At 43.5% G+C, this 26,945-nt stretch overlaps 1 protein-coding gene across 3 annotated transcripts in view; it reads left to right on the forward strand.

Moving 5' to 3' along the window:
• MED13L (mediator complex subunit 13L) overlaps window positions 1-26,945 on the forward strand; it is a 212,344-nt gene that overhangs the window by 149,870 nt on the left and 35,529 nt on the right. For 2 of the 3 annotated variants that reach the window (XM_069030806.1, XM_069030807.1), the window contains 7 exons: window positions 15,371-15,516; window positions 16,923-17,117; window positions 17,502-17,693; window positions 21,608-21,770; window positions 22,609-22,713; window positions 25,085-25,813; window positions 26,484-26,706. In XM_069030806.1, the coding sequence (XP_068886907.1) occupies window positions 15,371-15,516; window positions 16,923-17,117; window positions 17,502-17,693; window positions 21,608-21,770; window positions 22,609-22,713; window positions 25,085-25,813; window positions 26,484-26,706 (1,753 nt within the window). Of the gene's footprint in view, window positions 1-9,196; window positions 9,325-15,370; window positions 15,517-16,922; window positions 17,118-17,501; window positions 17,694-21,607; window positions 21,771-22,608; window positions 22,714-25,084; window positions 25,814-26,483; window positions 26,707-26,945 lie in introns of those variants that run through there. The other variant, XM_069030808.1, reaches the window with a different exon arrangement.

Here is a 26,945-nt window from a genome sequence, read left to right on the forward strand (position 1 = left end):
GGCCTGTGTGCAGAGGCCTGACATCTCTGTGGGAACAGTGCTGAGATTATGAAGCCTATTGTGCTCACTCCTTCAAAAACCTGCTCGTGTTTCCTGATAGAGATCAGGCTGCTGAGCAGTCCCACCATTTACCAGAATATTTTCAAAAGGAAGCCACCTTCCCTTTCACAGGTTAGGTAAACACAATATTGTGAAGACTCTGCCTGTCTTCAGGTGCCTGGGGTGAAAAAGGAGCAATTCAGTGTTACCAAGAAATTTCTGTTTTCTGCTCTCAGCTGTCTTCTGTTGGAGCAGAGGTGGATGCAGACAGCTCAGGGCTGGTAGATCTCCCTGGAGAGCAGACTGAGGATGGGGTGAGGCTGCACAGTTGTCCCCAGCACAGAGGGGAGGATGTACAAACACAGAGACTAATGTTTGAAGAGCCACCAGAGACTCTTGCTGATGTTAAAAAACGAAGAGGAGAGGAAATGGCTGTACAACTCCTTTTCTTGTGGTTCCATTTATTAATTATAGTGTGAGACAGTTTCTCTGGGCTACACAGGAAAAACTTGGATCCTGAAGCTGCAGACTACACTGAGGGGTATCACTGTGATTTCAGTCTAACTCATTTCCCTTCTCCCCCACGTTCATTGGTAACTCAGTGTTTCCTCTGTTCCTGGGAATAGGATGGTAACAGTCATAGCTGTAGCACACACTGGAGTTTGAACGTTCAGAAATTTTGGCAGCCTGTCAAATGACCAGGTTGGGGGAGGAAGAACCAAAATTGGGAAGTGGTTATTTACTTTTCCTTCACCCTATAACTCAGTCAAAATTTAACAGTATTTAATTGAAAGCATGAAGAGAATTATTTCTGACCTTGAGGAAAATCTTGCCAAATCTCAGTGACCTGTTAGAAATAATGACGTTTTAGGGGTTGTCAGAGAAGTTTTGTGAGCTTGTACTGTTTGAACACAGTGGAGTCCATGTAAGCATGGCTGCTTTACCTTTTAACAGCTGAGTTCAGCTTTTCCTTGTGGTTCTGTTCCCTTCCAGTGCTGGGTCTGCTGAGGCTGACTGGAAGATCAGTGCAAACTGCACCCTTCTTCCTACTTCTCTATGGGGTTGCACTGGGCACAGTGCTCAGCATTACACATGTGGAGAGCTGTGTACACATGGCAGAGCAGTGTCATTTCTGCCTGGTACTTAATAGGCTAATCCAGCTTTTAGAGCGATTTCTTTAATTCTGTTTCCATGTTTGGGTTGAAGTCATTCTGAACAGCAAACCAACCCGTGCCACCACCACAGGCAGCGCCACAGAACAAGCCTGAAAGTTTGAAACGTTTTGTTTCTGTCCGTGGGTGAGAATTCAGCACAAAGCGATGGCTGCAGCACATTCCTGCCTCAGGAATTGTTGGGCCTGGCAGAGCTCCTGGGTCAGCACTCTGGATGGCAACACAGGCCAGGGCACAGGCACTGGGCTCGCAGAGGCTGAGCTCACTGAGGGCTTGCACAAAGCTCCCACAGGTCTCACAATGGAGAAATTGGGAACTGCTGGAGATGGAGGATGGATAAAGATCCTGGTTTCCCTTTCTCTGGGGGGTCACTCTGTGTCAGTGTCCCACGGTGGGTGGGTGCTGGGCACCCCAGCTCTGTCTGGTTCACTCACTTGGTGGCACCAGCTGGAGTTTCAAAGTCCTGCCAAGACACAGAACTGGTATTTCAGGCATTTCTATAAAGTACTTCTCACTGCAGAAATGTTTTTCTGCACTGGTGGAGCTGTTTTTTTTTTAATTTTCATTTTCAGGTAGAAACTTGTTCTTAATTGAAGAGGAAAACTAGGGAAAAAATAATTTTTATTATAAGATTACTTGGTGGAACTGAAAACATGAAATCTTGCATTTGATATGAGAATAATTATTTTTCCTTCTCATGATTTTTCTTGAATTGTGTTCTTGGAACATACTTTCTTTAGGTTTCAGATAACTTGTTTATCATGTGTCTGTGTAAATGTTTAAAATCCAACAATCAGGACTGATGTACAAAAATAATACTCTCCTTTATTTTCTACTTGACCTTCATGTGGTTTCAGGAGCTGCTTTTAGCTTACTTGAAATAATTTTTCTTTTCAAGCTTTTTGCTTGGTTGAGCACCTTACAGAAGGGGTGAATTCCTTGGCTCATCTTCAGATCTATTTTACTGTTTAAATAGAGAAATCCTACATTCATTCTGATACCCTTTAAGGTGTTATTTTGTGGGAAAATAAAATGTTCTGTCCCATTCCAGTACTGGTGAGATTGTCAGTGGTTTTAATAGGCAAAAAACTCAGTATGTTTGGATTTTTCCAACCTCGTAAGATTTTGTTGCTGGAGGTTGCTGGTTTGGTGTCCAATACCTCTGTTCCCCACCTGAGGAACGATTTCCATGGTGACAAACCCTCCTCTCCCTATCTTTGACACTGAATTATTTCCATGTGCCTTGCAAAGAAATGAAGAGAAGAGCAGTAGGTAGGTGAGGACTAGAAACTAAAGAAAATTAAAATAATTATGTGTGACCTGCAGTTGTCATTTAAAACCCCCCAAACTTTCGGGACGTGATTGGGAGCTGGAGTAGTGGAGATCAGAGAGAGAACATGGTTAACTGAATTGTGCATCTCTAATGCTTCATATCCCTGCTAGTACAGTTCTTTCTCCATTCCTAAATGTGATTTGTGTGCCACCTGTTTCAACTGCAGTCATTCTCCAGGGACATCAAATGGGAGGCAGCATGTAGGAGCTAAATTATTTGGAGAGGATTCAGTGATTGACTTAAATGTAAAGGGATTAATTGGTCTCTAAACAAGTCAATTAAACTGTATTTGGAAAGTGGAAAGATCACAAATGCATGGCAATGAATAAATTAATGCATTTTTCATGGTTTTAGAATTTTCTACATGTTGCTTAATTTGTTTTGAATCATAAAATTTATTCCATTAATTGTGATCATACTGCATAATGGACACATGTGAAATAAGTTTGTGCAGCCATCCTCCTAAAGGACAGCTGGCAGCAGGCTTATAGCACAAATTTCAGTGTGTATTAGGAGGTGTTCACAGCTTTTGCAGGCTCTTTTACACACCATACAGCAAAGGAGAACAAATTTTCTCTGAGACCATGCTGTAAAATGAGGTTCAGGTCTCTTAAAACTTTGTCTCCGTTCTGTGTAGCTCATTAAACCCTGTGCTCTTCAGTAGACGTGTGAAGGGCATTATATGCTTGGTCCTTGGTGCTTGAGCAAGGTGTGCTGTGCGAGGAAACGTGGAGAGATTTAGGCACTTGGCTTTGCTTTGTCACTTTGGGGGGTATTTATGGGTTGGGTTTTGGCTTTTCGTTTAATTTATCAAGGTATAGTTGAACATGATTTTCGTTCGTTTTGCAGTAGTGCTGTTGTTCTGCCACATATAAGAGTTCAGCTGCAAGTCCTAGGAATAATGACGGTCTCCATCAGGATTCATTTCTCTTTGTGTTCTGTAATTGAAAATGCTGGGTTATTATTACAGGTTTATAATCATGTAAAGATATCAGAAGATTTGGTTTGTGGGAAGAAATGAACTTAGAGGGGGATCAAGTCTTGCAGCACTTACAAATCCTTTTCCAGCTGCCATTTTTAAATGGATGTGAGATAGTCAGAAGGTCCCCAGCTCCCACGTTCTGAGAGCAGGGCTGCTTCCTCACTGGAGAGCTCCCCGTGCTGGTGTTCACCTGCTGGAGAAACTAAACTTTGCTCACACTGAAAGTGGGTACAGGGATTTAATGCCTGGAGAGTCTGAATTTCTTTTTAAGGCTGTATGAATCTGTGACATAAAACTCACAATATAACGTTTTACTTCTCCTTTTCCCTTGAGGAGCCCACAGTAAGCAGCACAAATCAAAACTGCATTAATAGTTTTGAGATTTTGAGAACAACATTCTTCCTCTTATTTCTGTGTTGAACAAACTGGGTAACCACAGTTCCCCCTGTTGAGGTACTTGCTTTGTGAATGAAACCGATAAATTTAATTTTATGTGCAGTGAACTTAATGACAACAAGAAATGGACGTGTGGCCCTTCTTCCCCTTCAGTTTGCTGGTTTTTCCCAGGAATCTTCCTTTCTGAATGGCCTTAATCTAATATAATGCTACTTTGGATAATAGCACTCAGCCTCCCAGGGGCGAAGGGGAGAAGGGTGCATTAACCTACATTAGCAGGCAGCAAAAACAAGGCAGTGCTGGCCTTGCAGAGCAGAGGAGGAGCCTGTGACAGGCTGGGCTTTATTTGTACGGCTCAGACGTGGAAAGGACGCACCCTGGTTGTGCTCTGGCTGCCGACTGTGGTGACAGAGCCTGTGTGCATGTCTGGAGAGCATCCCTGTGACTGAGGCTGCAGGAATTTAAATTGGGAGAGAGCAAATGAATTGTGGTGTCTGTTAACTTGTGAATTACTGTGCACTGTGTTACCATGCCAGTGCTGCTTAACTTATAAAGCAGGGAGAGAGGGAAGCCTGGCTGCTTGTGAGAAAATTAGGTCCTTTGGTTATAAGAAACACCTGTCTTTTCTTTTATGAGATTTTCATTTTCATTATTTTTGAGCTCCATTTTTAGGATTTGAGGAGAACTATCTGATTATCTTGGAAGATTTTGGATAAAATAATTTTAAAGCTTCACACAGCCCCTCCCTAATTTAAACAAGCAGGAGTAAGTGGCAGTGTCTGCTTCATTTTTCCCCCATGCTATGAGCAGTCTGAGAAATTATCTGATGTTTACGTATTATTTCCCCTTGTACCTCATACCTGTTAGTCTGGGTCCTTGTAGGGCATTGAAGCTGGTTTTGTTCCCATATTTCAAATTTTTTTAGGTCTCCCATGCCTGGTTTGCACAGCACTGGTTGGTTGTTCCAGCTCAGTGTTGCCACGTGAGGGAATGTTTGGTTACTGAGGAGCTCAGAGCTGTTATTTGTAAGAACACCACGTGTGTTACGTAAACAAATAATGTGACCTTTCAGACTGCACATACATAATGTAGCCCTATAAAACACACAGAGCAATGCTTATCCACTCACAGTGCTCGTTCAGGTTACAGGGGCTTTTAGAGTAATCATGTCTCACAAATGGCTACTGAGATCAAAGCCATTTCAAGCCAAGATTATCAGATGCATTAAATTTCTAGCTTTCAGAGTTAATTGTCATATAAATCAAGACAGAATTTAGGTAATTTTTGACAAGCTGTTACAAAGAAATTTCTGTGTTATCCCATGTTGATGCTTTTCTTTAATGTGCAGGTTTGAATCCAGTAGAGCACAGAGCGAAGTTGTTTGGTGACAAACTCAGCTGTGGCTTTGAGTGAATCTGTGCTACAAGGACATATTAAATAAGGAATTGTCTAAAGCAGTTACTGAGGGATCACTAATGACTTGTGGCTTTACTCCTAGAGCAGCATTAATTTATGAAAACGAAACTCCCAATGTAAATGTGGTTTGATACTCCGCCATGCTCGAGTGTTAAATACCCTTTTTGTTTCTCTGCTGAACATGATTTCATCACTGACTTCACACACAGCTACTGCAGTTCGGGTGTGAGACTGAAAACTGGGCTGACTTAATTTGGATAAAGTTAATTGCCCACTGATGGCCAGCATGCAACACAAATCTTAAGAGAAAGGATAATATTTTTATCCACTTTATGAGGGGTAGGGGGAAGCCTTTTTCCACAGCTTCAGCTCTGTTTGGGTCTGTGACCCACAGACAAATCATTTTGACTCTGCCAGTCACCCATAGAGCTGGAGTTGTGAGCCAGAGTAACTGATAGCTGTGTTATCTGTGATAAAACTGCCACAGAAAGCTTCAATTTCAGGGAACTCAGCATTTAAACTTTGCAGGCCGAGTTGTTAAGGAAAGGTCAGTTTATGCCTTAGGCTGGAAAAAAATGGCAATAGTTGGTTGGCGAACCTCCATCAGCCCTCGTCAGGCTCATGCTGGAGTTTGGGGTTATTAATATTCAAAAGGATTTTTTTCAGTCCTGATCTCCAGAGCACAACTGCTCACGACAGTTCTGAGGCCTGGATGGTATTTAAGAAATGCTGAGACTAACAGCACAAAAAGAGGGCTTTTGGGGAGATTCCACATGTAACTAACACGCAACTTACTCATGTGCCATGAATAAGTTATGGGGCACGTTGAATATATGAGCTTATCTGCCTGCATTCCTGTTTGAAAGAGTATCAGATCTTTTATGGAAATGGATTTTCCAAAGGACCCATTTCAGACCCTGTGTGGAAATACAGTGCTTCAGACAGAGATGGCAGGAGGGTGATAACAGCAGGGATTTTAGAAGCTTTATGTGCAATTTTTCCTGATGTGTTGGTATTTTGAGTATGCTAAAGCAAGAAATACTGCATCCATTCTGACAATCTTCTAGTTAATTATAATCCATTTGGTAGTTTTCACCAGCTGGTACTATTGTTTTTAGAATACCTGGTAATGCTGCTACAGATATAAGCAAGTTCCTGATTTTTAAGGACATACATCTTAAAAAGCTCAGAATTTCCATTGGAAAATACATGTTTGTTTTGGCATTAACCTGGAAATAACTTTAATAACCTCCATGTTTCTTTTTTGGTATGCATTTATATTGTATTTTAAAGTCTATATCCTGTATTACAGTAGAAATATGGTGACAACAACGTCTGTGCTTTCTAAATAGGGCAGGATCCAGTGTCTCATCACAATGAATTTTAATTCATAATGAATATAATAAACTTGCAGAATCAGTTCTTGGTACTGACATCTTAAATAATTCAAAATAGTTGTAATTCTAAATCAGCACTGCTCTGAAGTGTAGCACAAATGTAACAAATAATGGACTCAGTAATCCTCAGTGCCTCGAGCTACATGGTGCGGTACAATGCTGACTGCATCACTCACCATCCCTCTGCCAAGGGAGGAATGTTCGCTGGGATTTCACTGCAGGAATTTTATTTCAGAGATCCAGGAGACCCTTTGGGTTTGGCCGGTTTTATCCGGTATTGATTAGATTTAGTAAAAATCAGATTTTATTTAAAAAAGATAATTTAGCACATAAAATTTTAAGTGATCTGAATTTCTGCTGCAGGGAAACTGCCTCTGTTGATCTGCTCTGTTTATCTGCCCTATAGCCTCTGTTCATCTACTGCAGACAGGATTTTTCTAAGCTGACATGCCTTAACTGTTCCTAACTTCAGCGTGTTGGTGGGAGGATGCACATGCTCCTCACCTGCTGAGCAGCACTGTTGGATTGCTGTGGTTTGATCTGCCAGTGACAATCCCACTGGAGATGGATCACAGCCCATTTCCAGAGCAGGAATCCTGCACAGTTCTTTCAAATCGGTTGAGCTTTCAGCATGAAAACCGAAAGCCTGCATTGCCGTACTCTGACTTTTTATTTTCATACTGGCAGATGTACTGACCAGCCTTCTGTGCCATCTGTCATTGTCCCGTATTTCGGTGTATATGGGATGAGGATAAATGCTGTCCTTGATCCAGGGACTTGCCTTCCTTCTTGCTCCGTGTTGCCTTTGGTATTAACTGATATCAAGAGCAGGGTTTGTCCCTGAATGTAGAGAAAATAAATACATTGCAGTGGTCATGGCAGCCCTGCAGCCTAGTTTAGTTATTCAGGATGTTATTTTGGATTATTTCTTTGGTAACCATCAACGGTCTGGGAATGACTTCTGTTCATCTTAAAAATTGTGGGAAACAATTCTAAACCAGCCTGTTTTGACAAGTCACATTTTACACAGCTAATAATAAATCAATAAACTTCCATGTTCAACACACACAAAACTCACTTGATATAGAAAAGTAAGGGTTTATTGTGAATGTTTATGGGAGATTTTCACCTATTATGGTGTAGTACTTCACTGAGGATCACAGGAATAAAACTACTCCAGTTGTACATGGAAGGGAATCTCTCAGTGCCAGTACACCGGAGGAGCTCCTTATACGGTTAAATTATCCATTAATCAAAACAGAACCAGATATTAAACACTGCTTTAATACACTGTCAAAATATGCTTATTTCTGTGTGTAGTTTCCAGGGCAAGCATGGGATGGCTGTTGCTGCAGAACCTGGTCCTCCCTGCAGGAGCTGTGGGGCAAAGCTCTGCTTCCCCCCTACAGTGCAAACTCCTCCTCAGCAGGAGCTCTGTCACCGTGTCATTTACTCACAGCCAATCCTGTTCTGCTGTGCTGTAAACAGTCCAGTCCATCTCCAAAAAACCCAGACATGGAGCTCTCCCAGCCCGAGACATCGGGATAAGCCAGGGCAGGAAATGGGAGCAGTTTGTCCCATGGTCCTGTCGAAGGTTACGGACGCTGGACGTGACCTTGTCTCCAGCACAGACTTGATATGGGTCTTGTTCCTACTGATCCTGCAATGGAATCACTGCTCAGAATGGGCTGATGGGATGTGCAGCATTGCCCCTGGACGTGCGCAGGTGCTGCTGTTCTGACCCTCTCACACTGCAGATTGATGGATCCATTGGAGGAATAACCCCCGTGTCCCCCAGGCTGGCAGCTCATCCTGTGCATACATTACACACAGGGAAGGATGGGAGATGGGATCAGGGAGGGAATCCCATTGGTGAGGAGTGCGTTGGCCTTGGCAAGGGGCTTTGCTGGTGACAACTGAGGCAGTGTTGAGATAGTAAGTCTGTAACACAACAAGTGTTTAGATAATGTTATCTAAATGCTTGCTGCATTGTGAAACTGTTATCTTAGTGCTTTACTTCACCACTGGAAAAACATTAAAGGCAAATAATACGTACACAAAGTTTCTGTGTGTAAAAAAACCCAACAGAATATGTGAGACAACGTATGGACTTAGAGATACCATTATGAAAGACCTGGTAATTCTGGGAACTGATAGTCTCTTCCCCCCTCTTATTTTTATTTCTTTGAGTTGGGGAAGAGAAAGAGATAACAATATCAAGAGACAAGGAGTCAATGCCAAAGCAATATGATTTCATCTGCAGCTTGGCCTCCCCTATTCTTATTCTGTGCCATACAAAAAGTAGTGACTTTAGGCAGAGATGTGTAACCAGGCCTCAGTTTCCCTTCTTCATGAGCTAACAGTGTGTTCACCTGAAGAAAAGTTGTTTCAGGTGCTGTGGTACAGGGGAATAATTGCCCCACTTGGTTTCAGCTGGGTGTTCGTTAGCCTTGGGACAAGCTCCAGCTGCAGGGCAGTGTCAGCCCTCAGTTCTGCTCTGGCTCCAGCACACAGAGAATGCTGGATTCAGTGGGTCCTTACTTCTCAGGGATTGATGTGTGGAGTGACAGAGCACCCAGCAGGCTCCAGGTTGGTGTTTCCATAGTTCAGTGTGGATCTGTGTCTGGGGCCACAGCGGAGAGAATCCGGCTGTGGGGGTCCCATGCCTGGTGCAGAAATGGGGGCTGTGTGCTGCCAGGAGGCTGTGGTGTCCAGAAAACTCTGGAATTGTCTCATGCCTGGAAATGCTTTCTTTCTAGCTTTAGTTGTGGTTTTGAATGCGTAATTTCCCCTAAGGACCTGAAAATGGCCTGGCCGTTTTTGTTTGCTGTTCCAGGTGCTCCTCTGCTCTCTTGGTGTATGTGAGGAAGCTTTCCCTGCTAACACAGTGGCCTGGCAGGGCCCTGGAGTTCCTCCCTGGACCATGGTGTGTCCTGGAGGATCTGGGCACTCTGGGAGTGCATCACTCCCCTCAGCTAAGGGCAGTGCCTTAACTGGGCAGTGGCACCTTTAAAGCCACTCTGCTCTGGAACTGAGGCTCTGCCTTCTCTGACAGCAAAGAAGGCAGCCTTTCTTCTCCTCCCTTTGTGGGAGCTTGTTCAAATTCAGGCTTCTCTGGGGATACTTATTTCCAGACTACTTAAGAAGAGGTGATTTTCATACTGGACTGTTAATTTACTGTGGTGTTGGAGTGTTATTGACTGTAGGGGTGTCCAGGTGCTGCCATCTCCTGCCCAGACCCCACTGTGACCTGCTCCTGTCCTGTTGCTTTAGCAACTTTAAAGGAAATTATTTAATTTGCTCTCACTTACTCTTCTGTTTCAAGTTTGCCTTTCCATGCCCTCTTTTTTGTAGTCCACATCAAACAAGTGATTTGACTGTTTTCCTAATGCCTGTGCCTTTGCTGCTGCCTCTTTTCTGACATCAGACTCGATGAAGCTATTTTGGGGTAACTGTGACTTGAGGGCTTTCAGATCCCAACCTTAATTTTGAGGCGAATTAGAGCAGCCATACAATTTATTGGTCATAAAATAGAATTAATTGTACACAGTCAGTGGCTTTATGGACAATTGCTTATAAAGTAAAGGAGAAACAAGCGGTTGCCAGCAGCCTTTAAGGCAGGGGGTGGGAGCTCAAGCTCCTCTGTGGAGAAATAAGTATTTAAAAAATGCTCAGCTCTGAAATTGTTCTAAAAATAGGACTGATATGTACAAATATAGGATTCTTAAATTTTCACTGTATTTTTCTAAGGAACCTTTAGTGTCAGTCCTGGCATCTGGCTCCTGACTGCACTTTGCGGGTGTGTCAGGAGGTTGCAGTGTTTGGGACAAAGCAAGCTTAGACACTGTGCACTGCATGGCAGCAAGGGGTTTTCAGGGAATGGTTTCAAGTCCTTAAAATAATAATGACAGCATTCATACCATAAAACTATTGTTTTAATATCTCTCTAATAAGGAGAAAACTTGGCTGTGTTCAATTAAGGCTTTTTGTAGCATCTCCTTCCCCAAATCCCAAAGTAATTGTTACTGGCAGCTTTGATTTCCACATTTGTGGTGTATTTTGAAATCTGTGGGGCGCAGTTTGACTTTACATAAGGATAAACATTAGTACACACATTCCAAACTCTGTTAGGAATTGCAGTATTTGACATTTTTTTAATGTACAGTTTGAATGCAGAATAATACGGGTTCCACTGGGTATTTGTGTAAACCTCCCAACAAATGAACACCTGAATCCATCAGTTGTTCTGTTGTGGAGTTTAAGCATAGTCAGGTTTTCATAATCCTCATCTGATTTTTATATGTAAGTAAATTTAATGTAAAGTTGTTTTCTTTAAGTCATAGTAACTGAGGAATTGGCATTCATAAAGGTTATGGGAAGTCCTAAATACTACATTGCCAAGGTATTCAGCTGCATTTTTAGGCATCTCAAAAGTTATTTGAGGTAATTGAGATCCCAGATGAAACACCTGAAAGACAGTTAATGTCAGCTGCAGGTGATTAGGTGCCAAAGTGAAAGCTGGATTTTTCTGTGCTATGGAGAAAAAAATACCTGCAATAGTTAAAAGGATGCACATCTTTTGTTACAAAGGGTTATGTGACATTGCTTTTTCTCTGTATTTCTGTTAATAGATGCCTTTTATTGGAACAGTTGTTTTAATTTTAGCACATAGGTCTCAGTGAATATAGTGGAAATATTGTTGGAGGTGTGTGCCAAAGTGTTCTGCTGGCTGAAGGCCACAATGCTCAGCATTTTTCCCACCTTAGCCTTAGTGCAGCCAGAGTTGGAAATAACATATATACTGTATGTGTTCCATACATTCCACTGGGGAAGATGACATCCTAACCAAGGCAGCCGTCAGGCACCTGGAAAGCAAAGGAAGGTTTCTGAAAAAGTACCTGTAAGAAAGAGTTCCTGCATAGTGTAACCAGAGTACTGTTACAGATTTGCACTCTTTAAAATAATTTTTATAAAATAGGATGAAAAGAAGAGGTCTTGCTTAAGTTTGTGTTGAAAGTTTCCCATGGAAAACTCCTGCAGCTGCCACTGTCTCTGGTGGCACTGGCTGTATGCCTGAAAAAAGCCAGAAAAGGAAGAAATTCAAACCTCAGACTCTTAACTGGTAGGGTAAATCCTAATAGGGTTAATACTGAGTTAATCCAGCTGAAATACATTTCAAGCTAAGTTCATGGGCACATGGCTGAGCATTTTCACTTTACACCACACCCACGGCGTAAATAATTTTAAATGCCTCCAACTTTATTTTTCTGATGCACTGGATGCTTCAGTCTGGTCCAGGTTTCTGATCTGGAATTTTTTGTAGGGAATATATGGCACTGTGTATTCCCCTGTTAGGATCAGGAATGGCTGGGGGCTTGCTCAGGATGTCACCTTACTGCCACACTTTTGGCCTTCTTCCTCGCCTCTGGGTCAGAGCCTTGACTCAAACCATGCCTCTGACTGCCCTTAGTTCCTGTTGTAACTCATTAATGTGTGCAAAGTGAATGTACAGCACAGCTGTACAGAATTAGCAACATTTATATTATTGTACTTGTCCTGAGCTGGCAGTGTGAGGTATTCCAACAGACTTTGGGGAGTAGGGAGATACTTTGGAAGCCATTTCATGTGCATTTCTGGTAGTTTCTGATCGTTTTATCATCTGATCAGAAAGAGTACAGAAATGAGGATGTTTAAAAACCTGCAGAGATAGTGGAGCGGCTTCTCAAAAGCCTATCTGCTTCAGTTTTTGAACTGGGTTGAAATAAATGTAAATAAAACAAAAAATCAGTCTGAACATGGTGCTGAATGTTTTTCGGAACCCTCGTCTGATCTGCATTTTGTGTTCAGCTTTTTGTTGGTGCAAAGAGTAGTGGATCTGGTAGGAAAACTGGATATTGATAATGTTGGCAGATTCTAGTGAGGACCTGAACCATTTGTGTGGTTTGGAGCTTTATTTGATGTGAATAGGTTGGATTTACAGTGGAGCTCAGTGGTGGATCAGGTAAAGCCTTGTTCTGGGGCTGTGTGAAGGGCTGGCTGCTTGGAGTTGGGTGAGGTTTCTCCACTTGGATGTTATTCCAAGATCTGGCTCACATTTGCAGCCAGAGTGATTTCTTCGGGCTGGTATTTCAGGAATGGTGTGAGCTGTACTGCAGACAGGAATGTCAGGAGGCTGGGAGCACATGCCAGAGCCGGACACAGCCCAGCAGCGGGTGCTCAAATCAAATTCTTATTTGTTACTAAAGGAAACCTTTCACCCAGAGCCTGCCAGGAGCTGATGGGGACCGCAGGAAGTCCCCAGGCCTTGATCTTTATTATTTTTGGTCTTGAAAGCTGAGCTTATGGCAATGACTGGCACCAGAGGGAGCTTAACTTGTGTGTCAGTGCCTGGCAAAGCTGGGGGGGAGCCAGGGAGGGCAGCAGGACACGGGGTCTGGGTGGAGTCAGACCTGCTGGGCAGAGGGGCTTGTGCCAGCAGCTCCACCAGCTCTGGTCTGAAGGAAAGCACTGCTGGACTGACTGAGCTTTGTTGTTCTCGTCCTAGAGCTGCGCTTGATTTAATTTGGATCCAGTGTTACAAATGTTCCATCTTTCACTGCTGAAGTCCTTATTGGGCATGAGCAGTAACATTTGTTACTGTTATTCCTTAATCTGGCATTCAGGGAAGAGAAATGGGCTGATACTGTATTTGTATGCCTTTCCCCCAATAATCGTTTGTCTATACTCTTAGTCTGAAGCTGTCTAATTTTCTGATTTTAATTACTAATTCTGGTGCTAGGTGATTCTCAGTTGAAAGTTCATGGCATGCACTGCCTTCCTTCCAAAAACAAACAAAACTTCCGTGTTTCAAGGTCTGATTTGGTGTATTCCTTATCCTCACAGTGGTTATGGGCAGCTGTGAGTGTTGCATAAGATTGCACATTTGTTCATGCCAGACCACTTTGCAAGACACTTGAAAGGGTCCCTGGATGTTCCAATTTTTTCCCTTGGGTTGAATGGCAGCCAAGCAAGACCCACAGTTAAATCCTGTGGGAAGCTTGCAGAATCCGGAGTGTTTCTGTGTAGTATCCTAAAGACAGGGGTTGAAAATCACTGCTTTGCAAACAGCTTTGCTCTCTGCTTTGGAAATGCTGACCTGCTGCACATGAACTCTCTGCAGACATTATCCTTGCTTGCTCTTACACCAGATTTCTCATGGGCATTTTATTTATTAAAACCTTCTGTTTATTAAAGGTGTTCACCGTGTGTAAGAAAACTAATGGGATCTGATTAAATATTTGGACTTGGCTGTAATTTTGTGTTTCTTGTATGTGCAGAAATTCATTGTTCAGGGGGTTTTATTACATTAATCGATTTGCTTCTCTTCTTGGGGCAGGATAGGACTACCTGGAATCTGACCCATTTTGTCCCATGTCCTGTTCCCTCCCTTCCCCCCACCATGTAACTTAACGATCAATTTACTTCTTCAGCACTGAGGATAGTAATATTGCTTTCCTTTGTGAAAATTGAAACATAAGGAAACCTTTTGTTTAGTGGAATTATTGTTACAAAGTACTTCAGAATTATGGATGGCAGCACTAGAGAAGTATAGCCCTTACCTGTCATTTCAGTAGCCTTTTCCCTTCAGATTTTTCTCAGATGAATTTTTTCTTCTGGTCCCTTTTTGTGGTAGGATTTGAGGCTCACAGAAGAGTAACTTGGGGTACGGGATGACAAGTTATTCTGCCCGATATGTGGAATCATTCAGAGATTTAGTGAGATTAGAGCAGCTCCCTCTTCTAGACCATCAGTGCCTTTGTCTAGAAACAACTGGCAGCAGCACTAGAGCAGTTGGTTGACTTCAACACCAAAGTGAAGTGGCTGTAGCTACCTCTGGTTTTTTTCTTGGTGCAGGCAGTGAGAGCTGTGTCTCAAACACAGGTCCCATTAGGGCTGGCCCAGTGCCAAAGGCAACACCCATAAAGCTGTGCACAGCTCTTGAATTGGACAGAAAAGTCTGCACACTTACTGCAGCTCTGTACATTTTTAGTTGATTAAAATGATGATAAAAACATGATTTTTTTTTTTTCTGGTGGCTTTGTAGCAAGGAATATTTAAGCAAATAGTTAGCTGTGATGGGAGTCACTCTACGGGTAGAATAAAGTGAAAACATTTTCAGTACCATTCATTTCAAGCTAAGTTTGGTCAGCAGTGGCAAATCCATGGTTCACCCTAGGTTGTTGACAACTTTCTGTAATATTCATGTGCTTTTATATTTTTTAATCAAGATTCTCATGAGGTGTTAGGCAAACATCTTTCCTATTCCCTTGTTATTCCTTTTCAGCTGGACCTCGTTGTGGGGTGAACTTTGAAGAATTTCTGGGGACCCCTCTTTTCACTGCTTGAATCCTGGTTAAAATCCCACTTATTTGTAATGAATTTGTTGAGTGAAAGAAGTAGGAAAACACATCTATGAGACAGTTGCCAACATTGTCAATTATTTGGTGACAGATCCCTCTGTCATGTGATTATCAGCCCGGCAGTGAGCCTCAGGACAGGACCAGAGGGTGTGTGCTTGGCCTCCAAGGCTCTGAATTTCCCTCCTGGAGCCCATTAACACCGATAAATGTTTCCTTTTGTCTCCCCTCTGCTGCAGCGAGCACTTGTCGTGTGCCTTCACGTTCTTCCTGCACGGGGAGAGCAACGTGTGCACGAGTGTGGAGATAGCGCAGCACCAGCCCATCTACCTGATCACCGAGGAGCACATCCAGATGGCCCAGTCCTCCCCCTCGCCCTTCCAAGGTACGGAGCTTCCCGGGACACAAACCATGTGGGGATGATTCTCCAGAACTTTCTATCCATTCACATTGCTGTTAACGTTACATGCCAAACAAATCAAGCATTTTTGTTTAAAAAAACTTAGTATTTAAGAAAGTCAGTGCACCCGTGTGGTTTTCTGACATGGTCCCTCTGTGAACCCTGTGTGAGCTTATCTGGTTCAGGACTGCTTTTCATTCATACATTGGCAACTGTTTACTGTTTTATTTTAAAAACAAGGGGTGGGTGGGTGTGAAAATGTAGCAGAAACAATGAAAAACTTGAAGTATCTGTGACTATTTATTTGCCAGTGTAAGAAATTAGAATTTTATAGAGTTCAGTTGATGGCTTAGTAAATTCATAATGCAATTTTTGTGTGATACTCTACCAAAAAAAAAAAAAAAAATAGAAACACCTAAGAATTTTGAGTCATTGAATTATGCTGTCTTTACTACAGTCTGAAATTAAAACTTCAAAGCAATTAAAGTAAGAAATCTTTGTAAAGTTCAACGTAGAGTAAAAAAACACCCAGAGACACATGAAATGATCATGTCTAGAGATGTTAATTTATAGAAGCTTTATTGAGAAACATTTTGTGTCTAAATGTAAAGCTTTGACAGAAGCTCAGGCACTTCAATCATACATTTTATTTCAGTGAGCTGAATTCATGACTCAAATCAAATACAACTAAAAGCAAAGTTGAGTCAGAATGGAAATACCTGTTGTTTAGCAAGTAGTTTTCCATATTTGTTGACTCTTCTTTGTGTATTATCTCTCCTTTCCAATGATGAGAAGTCTCAAATGTTCCTGTCCTCTGTTCTTTCCATGAGTGCTCATCCCTGAGTGCTGTTTCACTACACTGGGATTGCTGGAAATTGATTCACTGTGGAAGTTATGAACCCAAACTGCCACAGGGTCCTGTGTTAGCTCAGAAGGGGCTGTGCAGGAGCAGTGCAGTGCCTTAGGTTTGGGCTCACACCTGTACCGGGTGTTGCAGTGGCTTTCCCTGGAGTGGACCCTTCATTGTGCAGGCGCCGGAGGCAGACACTGCTGACCCACAGCTGGAGCAGCCGTGCTGTGGGACTGCTGTTTGCTATCCCGTGCTGCTGGTGGGTCCTTCAGGGCTGCTGTTTGCTATCCTGTGCTGCTGGTGGGTCCTTCAGGACTGCTGTTTGCTATCCTGTGCTGCTGGTGGGTCCTTCAGGGCTGCTGTTTGCTATCCTGTGCTGCTGGTGGGTCCTTCAGGACTGCTGTTTGCTATCCTGTGCTGCTGATGGGTCCTTCAGGGCTGCTGTTTGCTATCCTGTGCTGCTGGTGGGTCCTTCAGGGCTGCTGTTTGCTATCCTGTGCTGCTGGTGGGTCCTTCAGGGCTGCTGTTTGCTGTGTTGCAGTGCTGGTGAGTCCTTACGGGTTGAACGGGACCCTCACGGGCCAGTCCTACAAGATGTCAGACCCCGCCACTCGGAAGCTGATGGAGGAGTGGCAGTACTTCTACCCCATGGTGCTGAAGAAAAAGGAAGGCATGAAAGAGGAGGAAGAGCTGGGATATGACAACGATTTCCCTGTGGCAGTCGAAGTCATTGTTGGTAAGTTTCAATATTTTGCCTGAAGGATTATTTTCCTCCTCATGATTTGGGGGAAAAAAAAATCTAATTAATCAGAAGCAGCCATTATAATTTTCCTATATTCTCTTGTAGCTCTCTTGACACCAGAACATCTGAGTAGTTCTGTTGCCTCAAGCTTTTGTACTCCCTGTATCCCACATGCCATTATTCACTGGATTGAGCTACTCATTTCAGCTCTGTACTGGTTACAGAGGGCTGGGTGTATATTAGCATGGAAATTCCTTAGCTCTTTGTATTTCAGATAATAAGTTTTGTCAAATTGACATTGAAAACAAGTGGAAGTAGCTGTGGTTGCTGGATATTATCAGGTGTGTTTAAGACTTGTGGTTTTCCATCTCTCTGCAGGGGGTGTAAGGATGGTGTATCCTTCAGCCTTTGTTCTCATCTCCCAGAGTGACATCCCCGTGTCACAGAACACTGCCAGTGCTGCAGGCCATATAAATGTGGGACAGCAGGGGCTTGGAAGCGTGAAGGATCCTGCCAGTACCTGTGGGATGCCCCTGACTCCCCCCACCTCTCCAGAGCAGGCTGTTATGGGTAAGCAGCGGGCTGGGGAGATGGAGTCAGACACTGGGCTTTGCTCAGCTCCTGAGGAGGGAATGAGCGTGTGAATAGGGCAGGGTAAAGGCAGGCAGTGGAGGAATGTTAGGGGAGGATTTGTAGGGCTGTGCTAAAGGAAAGCCAGTGCTGTGAACACGCCTGTCCACAAACTAGGGTGAATTGGGTGCAGCTCCCTTTTCTGTGGGTGCCTCTGTGTGCAGTGCTGCAAAGGAACACACAAACCTCTCACCACTGGGTGACCTTCTGCTCAAACTTGGAGATGTTTTGAACTTGTTGGGCAGCACTTGTCCAATTTCACAGCGCAGTAGAAGTGTCAAAGACACAAAGGTCCTGCAGGTTTCTATGGGACTGTGCAGCCAGGTGGGGCTAAGAACCCTTGTTAACAATACCCTCACTGAGGAGCTCCCAAGCTTAGCCTTTATGGGATAGTTCTGTCACATCAACAGGGTGAGTCTTGGAATCACAGAGTCGTTGAGGTTGGAAAAGACCTCTAAGATCATCAAGTCCAACCTTTGAACCTTGATGCAAAGCCAAGGAAAACTTGTCTGGATCCACTTGTCTGTGATTAGAGCCTATAGATGAAGACAATCAAAGTATTTAGTATTTACTGCTAATAAGTCAGAATGTGAGATGTGAATTCACTTGGAGTTGTGTTTTTCAAAGGAACTGAGAGTTAAAATAAGCAAAAAGCCAATTAATAACTAACTGAAGCAAGACAATCAACATTTAAATAACAATCTCTATTCAAGTATTGATGCATATTTTAATGTGCTATTGTATTTTTAAATTTTTCAGAACCCTGTTAAACTTGTACAGTATCACAAGGGGGATTCTATTTTTGAATATTTATAAGCTATCATTTATATAAAAGTGTTCATGTTGTCCAATCTGGCAGTCACGGCTTCTGTTTGATCTCTGCTATTGTTTGAGGGCAGTATGAATTTGTATTAGAGGGCTGCCTCTCCAGCAAACAATGAAAGGATTCTTTTTTATCAAAACCATTTTAAAAGACCTTGAAAACCTGGAGAAATGGATTGGGGAAACATGCCATGCAGTCCAGAATCACTAATGAGATCCATAAACTGGATCAGTGTGAGGCACGGGAATAACGCTTTGGTTCTGCCCAATACTATTGAAAACTGGCTGCAGTCCAGGAAAGGATAGTGGGAGTGATCCTGGATTTTGCAAACAGGACCTCCGGGAAAAGAGGGACAGAATTGAGGTGGTTTATTCTAGAGAAGTAGAATTTGAAGGACAAGAATGGGCTTTTCTCTCCACCCAGTATGTAATGAATCTAAATTGGAGCAAAGCAAAACTAGGTTAAACAGGAGGAAAAACTTGCTCTGAGGAAGGATAATGAAATGTTGGAGTAAATTTGCTGTTGGGAAGCTACAGCAGTTCCATTAGCAGAGGGGTGATGGGTTTGGTGGGGGCATTTTGTAAGGTTGTTTTTAAGACACAGATTAGTTAAATATGTTGATCCAGCTTTAAAGCAAGGACTGGACTAGATGATCTCTTCAGTTCTCTTTTAATCATATTTTCCATAGTTGTGTCTAAAGTATGTAACAAAACAAATTCCTGCTGGAACTGGGGAATGGCTTCACCAGTGGAACCAGTCTGGACCACAGGGGATGTGTGGTAGCCTCTGGTGAGGGGCTGCTGTGTCCTCCACTCATTGTACCATTACCTGACACAGGTACCTATGTGTGCTCCAGGACTGTGTCAGGGATGTTCATGGGTAAAAATTAGTGTGTGAGAACAAAGTGGTTTTGCCTGCTGTGCAGCTCTGGCTCACGCTGTCAATTGCTGTATAGTATAAAAATATTGCAAATACTGTATGATATAAAAATATTGCATAATTATAGAAAGCAACAATTAATGCACCCCAAGGTAACTTGAAAGTCCTGGTAGCTCCTTGGTTATCCTCTCATGCCTCTTGTCCTTCCCTTCCCATCAGACTTTTCCTTATTTTCCTCCTGCTGTTGATGCATGCGATGCCTCTGTGTGCACGTGATATTTGTCTGTATACACACATTCCTTCTCCCCTTCTCCAAAGGAGGGCACATTTGCCAGTTCTGAAGTTCTGACCTGTTTTTTTGATCATCTGTCAAGTTCCCACTGCCAGAGAACCTTGGAAAGCCAGTGAAATACATGGTTAGAGGCACAAGCCTCAGCATGCCCAGGGATTTTGGGGTTTGACTTTACAGAAAGATAAGCAGGGAAGATCCAGCTGGAGAAAGAAATACATAACATGAAGAATGAAAGAAGATGCAGGGTTAGGCAGCTCGTGCACCATTTCAGAAGTTGTGTTTTGCAAGTCACCTGGTGGCAAGAAGCAGGAGTCCCTGTTAGCTGCAGTGGTGTGCAGCAGAGTCCCTTCAGCACCTCACACTTGAGGCTGCTTGGATTGCGTCAGGCAGGAGGACGAAGTGTTCTGTACCCTGGTGTGACCTTGTGAAAATGCAGCACATCCCTCCTTGCTGTTCCATCCCCAGCCCGGAGCAGGGACTCCGTGCCCAGGCCACACGGACCCAAAGCTCCCTCTGCTGCTGCAGCTCGGGCTTGGCAGGATGGAGTTCAGTTCAGCTGAACACAAACACACTGTGGGGCAGGAAGTGAAGCTTCTGCTCGTACAGTAGTGGGTAAAGGCTTCTGCATCACTGGAAGGAATGGAGTGCAGAGAGTTTTCAGGCTCTCAAACATGTTGAATATCTTCATTTGTTATCTCTTTGATAACCATACAGAAAATATGTACTGAGAATATCATATGCTGTGTTAATAGTGTTATCTACTGGTGATAAGATGGAAATTTCTGTAGTGATGTAGATCTCAACTGGAAAATCTCATCAAAGCCAGTTTTGATTCTGGTATTTCAACTCAAGCATATTATAAAGAAATGGCACAGAATCCCAGAGTGATTTGGGTTGGAAGGGACCTTAAAACTCATCCCATTTCACCCCTGCCATGGGCAGGGACACCTTTCATTATCCCAGGCTGCTCCAAGCCCTGTCCAGCCTGGCCTTGGACACTGCCAGGGATCCAGGAGCAGCCACAGCTGCTCTGGGCACCCTGTGCCAGGGCCTGCCCACCCTCCCAGGGAACAATTCCTTCCCAATATCCCATCCAGCCCTGCCCTCTGGCACTGGGAAGCCATTCCCCCTTGTCCTGTCCCTCCATGCCTTGTCCCCAGTCCCTCTCCAGCTCTCCTGGAGCCCCTTTAGGTCCTGCAAGGGGCTCTGAGCTCTCCCTGGAGCCTTCTCCTCTCCAGGTGAGCACCCCCAGCTCTCCCAGTCCGTGTCTGTAGGAAAGCATCAGTGATCCATTCATTTCCTCAGTGAGATTTAATATTGAGTATGAAGAACTGATCCTTGCTTTGAAATGGTGTGCATAAACTATTAGTTTTCTTAATAGATGCTTTTATTATATTATAATAAATATAATAAAATAATAATAAACTTTGTCTTTAAAGCAACTCACCAAAGACTGTATAAATTCAAGTTTAATGTCCAGGATGATTGTGAAAAATCTCTGTCTGCACTATTTCTTAGTGATGCAATCCAGGGCTATAGGGGCTATCTAAAGTACCTCCCTTTATTAGGGAGTATATTTTATTTATGCAGGTAGCTGTGTATAATATACAGAGTCTGTCACATCACCTGAGGTGCAGTATGTGCACAACTCCACTGCCCGTGTCTGTGGTACAACCCAGTGCCACCTCTGTTACCTCGAAGGAAGCGTTGCTTTGAAATGTGTTCTGTAAGGGTGCTCTGAGCATTCCCCAGTGAATGTGCACATCTGTGTAGCCAGCAGCCTGCTAAGAGACTTCCAGGAAAAAAATCAACTGTGAATATGAAGAACAGTTCTGACACTGATGCTTCATTTCTTTGCAGGAGAAAGTGGCTGCTCTCAGAGCAGCATCAGCCATCCAGCTGTGCAGGAGGGGACAGTCAGTGTCCACAGTCCAAAGAAATCAAGCAAGATTACTCCAAAATTTCACAACCGTATGGTTCACCGTGTGTGGAAGGAATGCATCCTCAACAGGGCACAGTCCAAGTATGGCAGCAGTCCTCGTGGTTTGCTTATTTATAACACAAAATATGCACTTAAAATTGTCATAGTTTTGCCTTAATGTTATTCCTTACAGGATTCCTATGCTAGTAATCAGAACTAATGGTGCTAAACAGCATTATCTAGGAAAATGTGGTATTATCAAAGAAAATTTGTCACTGTGTTCAGCTGAGAGCTCCTGACACTTCCTGTTGTATTTGCAGTTGTGTACCCTGATTGTGCCAGTCCTTGAGGCCATGCATCCATAGGATGTGCTTCAGCCAGGTGCTCTCAGATTTAGTGATGGCAGCTTCTATCTCCAGTTGTTGCTACTACACTGAAAGCTGGGTGACTGCAGAACAGTTCGTATATATTTGATATTTAGGGCTCTAAGGGGAGTATTTGTAAAGCATTACGTGAGTTGGACTAAAACTTCAATTGGCAAGGGTGTATAAATTGATGTTAATACCATAGGCCTTTAGTACTGGAGATTTAAAGCGTATCATGGCATGGTGAGCCCTGAAATATTTATTCTTCCTTATTTCCATGCACTTTCCTCATTGGGTATGTCAGACTGATTTCCAGAATCAGTTTAAATGGCTTTCCCCTTGTTTCTTGTGCTCAGACTCCAGACAGACTTATCTGATGCAGAGCTGGGACCTTCCTCCTACATAAATCAAACTGTAAATTTAAGGAGTAGTACAGGGATCTGCTGTCTATTTCAAAGGTCAGGTAGAAGGAAGGAATTTATCTGAGGGGAACATACATGAATTTATGCATGTACATTTTTAAAATTTTGTTTTACAAAAGGTGGTGATTACTAAAATATTTTTCTCTTCTTCAGGAGGAATCAAATTACAGCTGCAAATTTGGAAGAGGAAGTTCCTAACAATAGCGTTTCATGGGATTTTGTGGATCCAGTCCAAAGAGTCAGTTGTTCTTGTTCCAGGTGAGCTTTGAAGAGAATAAACATTTGTCATACTGGGAGAGCCCTGTTTAATTCAGACAGAGGTACACGTGCAGGAGGGAGTTAGGCTTTAGCTGAGACAAGAGGAAATTATAATATCAAACCTGTGGTCACATTTGGGGGATGAATCTGCATCTCAGCCCACTGTCACTTGCAGGAGTCAATCCAAGTGGGAAAATGATGGTATTGGGGCCAGGATCACTCCAACAGTTCCCATTCACAATGAACTCATCCTGCAGCTTTTCACAGCCATAACCCTTGGTTAAGTGGTTAAGGCTTGTGGTAAAGAGGGCAGGATCTGCCCAAGTTTGTGAGCATCCTGATATTTGGAGGAAGAGGGAAAACATCCCTACAGATCACTTCACGTGCCTCTGGTCAATCTGCCATGGCACAAAACCCACCCAAGAGAATATTAAACCTTTGCAGCCTGGTCAGCCACTGTCACTGGATCAGAAAGAATTCACAGCTCACTCACACAAACGCTTTAGGAAGTTATTAAATTATCTGTCATCTTTGGTGAGTGGTTAGAATTCCAGAACTCCTCACTCAGGAAAGGCAAACCATCATCACCAATTCTGTTGAGCCATTCTTACAATTATCAGAGAGATGTTACAGGGCTAGAGAAAAAAACCCCAGTTTGCAGTGAAATAGTCCTGTGAAATGCTTCTCCTGAAATTCTTGATTCCCAAGGTCACCATCTCCTTGTAAGATGGGTGATAAAAAGCATCTTTACCAAAGGAAGTTATTCCTTAAGCATGCAGTTCTTCTTTGTGTAGTCAGAGGAAGAGATGAAGGGGTTGTGCATCCTGCAAGGGTGGAAGATTCAGCCTGGAGACTCCCTGCTCTATCTCAAGTGAGAGGTGCTTTCTGCAGCTCTTCCCCCCTGATTATACACATTGTATTTATATACTCAAGAATGTGGAACAGATCAATGTTGTGTTAGAATGCCAAGTGTTTCCTGTGGAAAACTGAGGTCCAGCTCTGCCTGGAAAGCATGGGGAATCAATAGTGGGCAGTGGGAGCCTGATTTTATGGATAGGTTCAGCTGCACTTGCAATTTCACACTTTCTGTTCATCCCTCCAGTGATAACTGCATCATAACTCACCAACTGGAGTTGGTGAGCACAGCAGCTGGGAAATGGAAACATCATCCTTAAAATGAAGGCAGTACCTGATTTCAAACAGCAATAAGTACTTTCTGTGTAGCTGCAGAACCTGAGCAGCTACTCTCATATCGAAATTGTTTTAGTCATTTCTGTGCCCATTCCCTGTACTGGATAAATGTCAAGATATGATCTTGGAACTGGAGTCTCAAAGGGCTGTCTGGTACTCAGCATCAAATTCAGTCTCCTGCAGCCCCATCTTGGTGTGTGAGGAACAGAATGTCTGAAATAATTCTCTGCAGTTAAAATACGGTGAATGATGGAGAATTAAGGCAATGAAATGTTACAAGAACATGCTTAAGGCAAATCCCCAGTTACCAGGGCATTAGCTCCACATTAGGGTGATTGCAGCCACAGACCATCTGCTGCTGCAGGGAATCTGCAGCGTGTCCTGGGAACAGCAAAGCCCCACGGATCGCTGGGATAGCCCCACGGATCGCTGGGATAGCCCCACGGATCGCTGGGATAGCCCCACGGATCGCTGGGATAGCCCCACAGCGCGGGTGCTTCCATGGAACAGGGGCAGCAAGCACAAGACGTGTTTGCACCCTTAGACAGGGTTGGGTGTCTCCAATCTAATCCACTTCACTGGTGATCATGTAGGTTATCTTTTCAAGTAAAAAGCACATTACATGTTCTGAAATAGGCTTTTGTTGTCCTTTTGTTGTTCATAAAATAGGGATGGAGTGATTCATTTTGAAATGATGTTTATTTTTAAACAGGTTTCAATGTTAAGCACAAACACATCTTTCAATTTCTGTTTAGCTTAATAAAATCAAATAAACAGCTAAACAAAAAAAACCCTGAAAAACAAAAAAGACCAATAAATGTATGGGCAGGGTTATTTCCCTGTTGTCACATCCTTGGGAACCATCACCAGTATGATGAAAATACTGTTTAGCAGTACCTGAGACGCTGAAGTTCAATCCTGTGCTTCCCTGTCTCAAAGATGCTGGATGCAAAGTCAGAAAAGCCATATGAAGCCAGTAATAAGATTGTATGTTACTGCATTATTTTGTTTTGAATATTTAAAAATATTTATTCAAACTTCATCAGGCAGAAATTAAAAGTCTGTTAAAAGATCAGGAGCAGACAGGAGGTTTCTCAGTGCTGCTCTTTGGGTTTGGCTTTCCCCTGGGCTCAGGGAACTGCCCTGCCCATGCAGTGAGTGGTTTCTGCTCCTTTTCCAGGCACAAGGTGTTCAAGCAGCGCTGCGCCGGTGCCTCGGGCCGGCCCCCCACGCTGCCCCAGCCCGGCTTCGGCGTGGGCACAGCGGCGGCCTCGGCACTGCCCCCTCCTGCCTCCTCAAAGCACAAAACCACCGAGAGGCAGGACAAGGGAGAGAAACTGCAAAAAAGGCCCCTGATGCCATTTCACCATCGGCCCTCGGTGACTGAAGAGCTATGCATGGAGCAGGACACGTCCGGGCAGAAGCTGGGACTGGCCGGGATGGAGTCCGCTTTGGAAGTCCCGAATTCCAGGAAATATGAGAAGGCCCTCTCGCTACCTGCTAGAAATCCAAGCAAGCAAATTAATATGAATCCTATGGATTCACCCCATTCCCCTACTTCCCCTCTGCCTCCCACCCTGAGCCCCCAGCCCAGAGGTCAGGAGGCGGAGAACCTGGACGCCCCTTCCGTTCCTGTGAACCCAGCACTCTACAGTGGCGGGCTGGAGCTGCAGCCACTGCCCAGCTTAGATGACAGGACAGTCCTGGTGGGCCAGAGGTTACCTCTGATGGGAGAGGTCAGTGAGACAGCCTTGTACTGTGGCATAACTCAGAGCAACGAGGCCGTGGACATGTGGAGGACCTACAGTGTCCCTTCGAGCGACGACCCCGAGTTCCGGCCGCCGGAGCTGCCGTGTGAGAGGTATGATGGCAGGATGGAGATCAACCCCGACAGCACTGCTCTGAAAAGGTGAGAGCGCACACCGAGCAGGGGGGTGGTGGGTTTTAATCATCACCAAACTCTAATTTCTAGTTTTCAAATGAAAAAGGCCAAGGCTTCACTTCCCCATCACAGATGCCGGAGAGAATACCAGGTACTTAAATAGAAACACACTATTACAGATGCTTTATTGTTCCATATCTGGCTTTCTGTTGGACACTACAAGAACTGATCAATCTCTTTGTGACCTATTTTTGTATTTTATGCTAGCCTAAAAATTACTCTAACATTCTGATAATGCATTTTAAAAAATGCACCAGAGAGAGTGGTTAATGAAAATGTTTAAGCAAAAATTAATTGAGGAAGAGTTATTGAGTTAAAAGAATATTTGCTTTGGTAATTACAATAGAGTTTGCTCGGCTGAAAAGGGTTTCAGCCTGAAAAATACAGCCTGGGAAGGCTGGAAAATGCTTTTGTTTACATAGTGACAAAATTGATTCTTCTTTCATTGTCCCAAAGTAGGTCTTAATACAGTAAGGTATTTAATACTAAATGTAGCCAATACATCCTTTATTTGAGGAAAAAAACATTTCTGCTTGATTAAGGGGGATGGAGTGAGCCATGGGCTGTGTTTGTGTGACGGCTACACATCATGCTGGTTTTGTTTCATGGTGGCTTCGCTTGTTTATTTTCACTTCAGGCTCTTAGCACAACCTAATAAACGGTTTAAAATTTTGGAAGAACAGAAACCAGTGCAGACCCTGAACTATCTTGACCCCTTGCCTCTACTACAACCCCCTGGAGAAGGCTGGGGAGACGCCAGTGATCCTTACACCTTCGAAGATGGAGACATCAAGTACAGCTTCACTGTCAATAAAAAATGCAAACTTGGGGCTGAGAAAGATCCTTTGAAAAAGAACAAGGTAAGGTGTAAATCCAGAGTCTCTGGCATTAATGTTCTTGTGGGATTTATCTTGTAGCACAGCGTTTGCTGTACAGCTCTCTGGAAAACACAAGCCTGTTCCACAGAACGAAATCAGACATATACACATTTATATTTATATTTACATTTATATTTTCATATAATTTTTTTTTTTTTTTTTGACACCTGCATGATGCTCCTTATGATCTTATCCTTTAAGGAGCCGTTTCAGTGTCTGGC

This window comes from Aphelocoma coerulescens, chromosome 15 (assembly GCF_041296385.1).
Source record: "Aphelocoma coerulescens isolate FSJ_1873_10779 chromosome 15, UR_Acoe_1.0, whole genome shotgun sequence".
In the NCBI taxonomy this organism is placed as follows: domain Eukaryota; kingdom Metazoa; phylum Chordata; class Aves; order Passeriformes; family Corvidae; genus Aphelocoma; species Aphelocoma coerulescens.